Source organism: Littorina saxatilis, unplaced genomic scaffold, assembly GCF_037325665.1.
Source record: "Littorina saxatilis isolate snail1 unplaced genomic scaffold, US_GU_Lsax_2.0 scaffold_479, whole genome shotgun sequence".
Lineage (NCBI taxonomy): Eukaryota > Metazoa > Mollusca > Gastropoda > Littorinimorpha > Littorinidae > Littorina > Littorina saxatilis.
This window is the reverse complement of record NW_027127885.1, coordinates 90,001-96,957: the sequence shown is the minus strand read 5'-3', so window position 1 is coordinate 96,957 and position 6,957 is coordinate 90,001. Positions and strand designations below refer to the sequence as shown.

Below are 6,957 nucleotides of genomic sequence, written 5' to 3'. Positions count from 1 at the left end.
TGTTTCGCTTTTGACGTCAGACATTTCACTTTGAAAGTGAGTGTCCAACAAAACGTCTGGGTTTGATTATTTAATGTCGTAACTCCTTAATTCAAATGAAGTCTTTTCTTGTTGACAGCCCCACCTAAAATCACAGACTGCAGCAACAAGAAGTACATTGACGGAGTGGATGACGTCACAGTCACGTGCGAACCTTCAACCACCTCAGCCACAATAGAGTGGGTTCTGTCTCCCACGGGAGGCAATGAGTCAACTCTTACAACCTGTACTGGAGGAGTGACCGGTTGCGCAAATAGCGGAAAAGCAAAGTTCACCAACGACGGAACAAGAAGCACCTTGACCTACAGTAAAGTAACTAAGGCGGAGGGCGGCACCATCAAGTGCAAGGAAGGAAGTCAGGCTGACGAATGCACTGTCGAAGTTATATGTGAGTTCAATACAATATAGGCTATTATCGCATTTTTAATGAGCACATGACAAAAACATCTGTTGTCATTGGTCAGCTAGGAACTGTATATCAAGTGATATCGCGAAGGAAGTTTAAATGCACTGTTAAAGTTATATGTGAGTACAAAACAATATAGGCTAATAAGGATAAAGATTAGGATACGATTTCATATAGTCCTGTGAGGTTACTCTCATCGAAATTCGTGGTTAAAGGTTAGAGTGGAACTCCTCTTCTAAGACATTAAAAACCGAGATATAATCCGGTCTTTAAAAAAGAGAGAGAGTCTGAACACTGTGGTGAATTACTTTACATAAGGTTATGAATTGAAAGTAGGAAACAACAGTGTCTTAAGGGGTTACTTGTGTGTTCAAATCGCTCGACAGAAACATTACACATTTTGTGCACAGGTTCCTCTAAGCAATATGGACACATCTGTGCAAAGAAAAAAGGTGGCAGCCTTATTAACCTTTTTTTTAGAATTTTTTACTGTGGTTTGTCAAGTACGATTTTGCGAAAAACACTGCGATTCTTAACATGATCCCAACTGACATACTGTACGTTGACTTCGTACCCACCCTTAAATCTTGGATTTCCCCCTCCCCACTCTCTACCTCTCTCTCTCTCTCTCTCGCATGATACCGTATATACATACACGGATGTTTTTCTGTGTGTGAGTTTGTGTGTACGATACCGTGTGTACGTATGCGTTTGTGCGTGTATGTCCGTGTGTGTGTGTGCGGTGTGTGTGTGTGTGTGTGTGTGTGTGTGTGTGTGTGTGTAATGAAGAGAGAGAGAGAGAGAGAGAGAGAGAAAGAGAGAGAGAGAGAGAGAGAGAGAGAGAGAGAGAGAGAGAGAGAGAGAGAGAGAGAGAGAGCGAGCGGTAATTGAATTTGGCTTTTACCGAATGAAAACTATTGTCAAAAACAGTGCATTAAGAACTAAAACCAACCAACCATAAAATAAAAAGCACCCTCCATCCCTTTTAATTGTCTCTCTCTTCCGCTTTCTCGCGCTTTTTCTGTCTGTCAATCCCCCCCTCTCTCTCTCCCCCCTCTAATTTCATAAAAGAATTTGGGAGAGAAGACAAGTTTTCAATATCCTCGGTTATACCTTGTGTCAACATTTCCATTTACAAATATATGCAATCACACTGTCTTACAATTAGTCAAAAACAAAGCCCTTTTTTTCTAAAAAGATCAAAATCCGAAAGAAACAACTGAAATTCATGCAGAGACTTTCTTCCGAAAATTACAAATCTCTGGCAAATTGAAAGGAACAACAAAATATTCCTTCAGAGAGAGCGAGAGAGAGAGAGAGAGAGAGAGAGAGAGAGAGAGAAAGAGAGAGAGAGAGAGAGAGAGAGAGAGAAGAGAGAGAGAGAGAGAGAGAGAGAGAGAGAGAGAGAGAGAGAGAGAGAGAGAGAGAGAGAGAACTCAGAACTCAGAATGGTTTATTATTAAGGCCACAGAGAGAGAGAGAGAGGCAGAGTGAGTGAGCGAGCGAGTGAGCAAGAGAGAGAGATAGAGAGAGATAGAGAGAGTCACACACACACACACACACAGGCACACACAGGCACACACACACACACACACACACTGAAACAGACAGACACACGCACACACACGCACACACATACATACACAGACATACATATACACACACACAAACCACGACTGAGAGCGAGAGACTGAAAAAATGAGAATGAGAGAGTCGTCAGTAAGTAGTGGTATTAACACGTAGCGATAATGACACGTCGCACTAAAAGATGTAGTGCTGTCGACACGTAGTGATAATGAACGAATGATAGCGACTCATCGACAAATTATTTGTAGCACTAATCAACGTAGCGATAGCGGCACGCAGCACAAATGACACGTAGGACAAATAACACTCAACACAAATGACACGTAGAGCTAGCGATACGCACCCTCGCTTATGCAGGGGAAGTTCGCCAAGTCTTTCGTCCATATACCACCAATAGCCGTTTCAAACCATACCTTCGTGCATTTCCTTGACTTTTTGTTTTGTTTTGTTGAACAAGATAATCCGTTTTCTTGCAGAATTTCTCAAAGTAATCCTCTGGCAAAGTAATCTTCGAGCATCGAAAGTGAAAGAGGTATTTCAGGCCAGGCACCTATTGCCCCCTAGTTCCGGTTATCAGAGAGAGGCTGCCGTGCCCTAAAATCTGATTGGTCGAAACGCTGGGGGCAAAGGTTATACGAAAAAGGTCTATTTGTAACCGCTTTGCTGACATTTGTTTTGAAGTCCACCAGTGAACGTACATGGAAACAACAATAACATCAGCCATGTCTGTTTCATATCATCAGGCTCATACATGACATGGTTGTGTGCTCTAACATGAAAATTACAAATATTTACGATCACCAGGGTAGATAATATGTGACAGATATATTATTGGCTTGTATGGTGTTTGTTAGTTCCCACTTTAACAGTAAAACACGTTACTCCCTCTCCCTGACCCACCCGCCTCACCCCTTAACAAGTCGCGTAAGGTGAAATTACTACATTTAGTCAAGCTGTCGAACTCACAGAATGAAACTACGCACTACATTTTTTCACAATGACCGCAGCCCGCCGCTTGTGCATAACGGAGTGAAACTGACGAGCCTGTTCAGCGCGGTAGTGGTTTCGCTGTGCTGCAAAGCACGCTTTTCTGTACCTCTCTTCGTTTTAACTTTCTGAGCGTGTTTTTAATCCAAACATATCATGTCTATATGTTTTTGGAATCAGGAACCGACAAGGAATAAGATGAAATTGTTTTTAAATCGATTTCGGAAATGTAATTTTGATCATAGTTTTTATATTTTTAATTTTCATAGCTTTTTTTTTTAATCCAAATATAACATCTTTATATGTTTTTGTAATTAGGAAATGATGTAGAATAAGATAAACGTAAATTTGGATCGTTTTATATAAAAAATATTACAATTTTCAGATTTTTAATGACCAAAGTCATTAATTAATTTTTAAGCCACCAAGCTGAAATGCAATACCGAAGTCCGGCCTTCGTCGAAGATTGCTTGGCCAAAATTTCAATCAATCCACTGATCGAGAAGAAAACGTCATATGAAAGGCCAGAGACTTTGACGTCCACTTGCGTCTTTCTTTCTCAAAGCACACACATAGAGAATACACAGAGTTCTATTTTTAATTCACATTGGTAATCTCATGCTGTTTGCTCTGTTCAGCGGGGTTCGGAGACGGAAACCACATCAGAAACCCACACAAAACAAAAACAAGTCGCGGGGCATTCCCAACAGTTTTAGAAACACAACTAGGAGTATAATATTGTTTTTGTATTCAAAGTCTCAATGTATCTATTTACATCCCACACAGGACCTCAGAAAGTGTTTACGATGCGTGTTGAAGTAAGGCCGCGCTCGAAAGTATAATCCAATGATGCCGCTGCATATTTCTTCGCTTCTATTTTAATAAGTACATAAACCACAATTGTGCTCACACTGCAACATTTTGGAGAAACAGCACATCAGGAAAACATGACGTGTTTGGGAGAAAAAATGCAATTTGGTTTCGAACATTTAAACGTCACCAATGCCAAGGTCGCTCTTTTGGCAGAAATATCGAGTTTGTGTCGCAGGAAGTTTCAATTTGATTCGCCAACGTTCAAATCTGGTGAAACTTTACGGTGAACGTGGTCTAAAGTAAAATAAAATATTTAAAATAAAAATTTAAATAAGACGCTCTATAATACGCTGTGGATATTGTGCAGGAAATTAAGAAGATTATTTCTAATGTCTTTACCTGTGTACAAAAAATCAAGTTGCACACGTGTTTTCAGAGTCTGTTCAAACTACCAGTTCCACAAGTTCACCAGGTAAATACAAGTTATGTTTACCCAATGCTTACCCAAACGTTGTCTGTCATTGTTTATGCTGCACAGGCTGAAATATTTGCTTCACAGATGCAACTGCCATTACATTTTGCAAATGCATTTCTTATAAAGTGGATGCTTATAACAGAACTTTTGATAAAACAATTGCCCTTCTATATATAACATCAGAAGTTGTGAAAGAAAACATTGAAAGTCGGCAGAGACTTTCTTCTGAGATTTGTTAAAATCTCTTAATATCCCTTCACAGACAGCCTATTGGGAGCATCAGACCCTCCTCAGGGGGGACCGAGATTTACAAAGAAAAGTCCCTTTGTGGGGGACGTATCACAATGAAATCTAGTCCTGAGGAGGACCATTGTTTTAGTACCTGGACCAGACACATGTTTCGACACTATTGTGTCTCATCATTGGTCAGGTGGTACAGATGGCGAGAGCTGTCAACCCATGGTATCCAACTAAGAAGCAAACCACTCTCTGAATGGTAGCTTCTGTTGGCATGGGAGACTACGCTCATCTGACAACCCCAGTGGGATATCTGTGAAAGGAAACACTTCCACAAGTGTGGAATTAATATTTATTAAGAGAGAATTTAGAAATGTAGACAAGTTTTAACCAAGAAATTAGGTTAAAACAAGGGAAATTTGAAACAGCCTAAAGGGAGGTAACTCTGTACCAGCCTGCAGATCCAGAAATAGATACGCGAACAAGTGAGATCTATTTTTAAAAAGGTGAAACAGGAAAAGCGGTCAACTTTTCACTGCCGTTCAACACAGGACTTGGTAAAGAAGAAGTCTTTTGCAAGACTTTTCCAATTGGATCGCTTTAAAGGCGATGCAACTTTCACAGTGATCAAATTATAAAACATCAGACGTTGCGAAAGAAACAATTGAAAGTCAGCAGAGACTTTCTTCTGTGATTTGTTAAAATCTCTTTGCAGAACGAAAGAGAGAGAAGCAAGTATCCCTTCACAGACAGCCTATTGGGAGCATCAGATAATATATATCAGGCATATATATATATGTGTGTGTGTGTGTGTGTGTGTGTGTATGTGTACCAGTATCAGACCGCAAAAATGTCATTCTTCCAAAGTCTGTTGCCTGTATGTCTGTCAAGCCGACGTTTGCAGCTCTGACCCATGCCAAAACGGGGCGACCTGCCTGGTCAACGCAACCACCGAGTCCTTTGAGTGCATCTGTCCGTTTGGATTTGCCGGGGACACCTGTGAAATAGGTTTGTTCTTTGTCCAGTCTTTCTCGTGTTAACGATTCGGCCTACCATCTAATATCCCCGTATGTTGTGTGATTTTGGTTTGTTTGTTTGCTTAACGCCCAGCCGACCACGAAGGGCCATACATAATCAGGGCGGTGCTGCTTTGACATTTAACGTGCGCCACACACAAGACAGAAGTCGCAGCACAGGCTTCATGTCTCACCCAGTCACATTATTCTGACACCGGACCAACCAGTCCTAGCACTAACCCCATAATGCCAGACGCCAGGCGGAGCAGCCACTAGATTGCCAATTTTAAAGTCTTAGGTATGAGCTGGCCGGGGTTCGAACCAACGACCTCCCGATTACGGGGCGGACACCTTACCACTAGGCCAACCGTGCCGGTTTATGTTGTGTGATGAATTGTCACTGTTTGTTGTTAGTGTGTTTGTGTGTGTGGGTGTGTGTAGTGTGTGGTGTGTGTTTGTGGGTGTGGGTGTGTGGGTGTGAATGTGTGTGTGTTAGTGTGTTTTTTGTTTGTTTGTTTGCTTAACGCCCAGCCGACCACGAAGGGCCATATCAGGGCGGTGCTGCTTTGACATATAACGCGCGCCACACACAAGACAGAAGTCGCAGCACAGGCTTCATGTCTCACCCAGTCACATTATTCTGACACCGGACCAACCAGTGTGTTAGTGTGTGTGTGTGCGTTAGTGTATATATATATATATATATATATATATATATATATATATATATGTATAGGTTACAACACGAGTGGTTTTTTATATGGCTTGTATTTCAGTCAAGACCCAGCGGATGAATATCATCGGGAGACACGAGCCTTTGGCGAGTGGCTCTCGATTGATATTCCTGCTGGGTCTTGACTGAAATACAAGCCATATAAAAAACCACGAGTGTTGTAATCTGTATATCCCATTCTACCATCAAACACAAAGTGTAGACTACTAGCGGCACTTTTGCGATCTGTGGAGTGTGAAACAGTGTTTTCAGCGAGACATGGCCTTTTTGCAACCTTAAACTAAGTGACCGTCGCTGAAAAAATAAAACGAATGAGTGCATCTATAAGTACGCGGTAACACTACTTTCAGACCGTTTAAAAGCGTTAAGTAAAGGTTCATAAGTTGCAAGAAAGTAATGAAGTCGTATAGAAATCCATTTAGTTGAAGCGCACAATTCTTTTGCGTTTCAGGTCGGCGGAACGGGGAAACCGGTTTGGCCCCCATTTGGCTTACTCGACTCGATTCAGAATCGATTCCACGTTGTTTTTTTGGAACGCATTATTATACAATTAGTCTTATTGACAGAGAAGCAAATTTTAGGGAACACATATGTAGATTTAACCATTTGCTCCCTATTTGAAATGTATCTACATGATAAACTGTTTTGCGAGTGTGTTTGCATG

The 6,957-nt window shown here is 41.3% G+C and overlaps 1 protein-coding gene across 1 annotated transcript in view; it reads left to right on the top strand.

Annotated features, from left to right (window-relative positions):
- Window positions 1-118: 118 nt before the first annotated feature.
- The window catches only part of LOC138956235 (delta-like protein 4), a gene marked incomplete at its 5' end in the record, with an annotated part of 21,920 nt that continues 15,081 nt past the window's right edge, over window positions 119-6,957 (top strand). Inside the window, 2 exon segments of the mRNA XM_070327645.1 lie at window positions 119-427; window positions 5,436-5,552. Of these exon segments, the coding sequence (XP_070183746.1) occupies window positions 119-427; window positions 5,436-5,552 (426 nt within the window).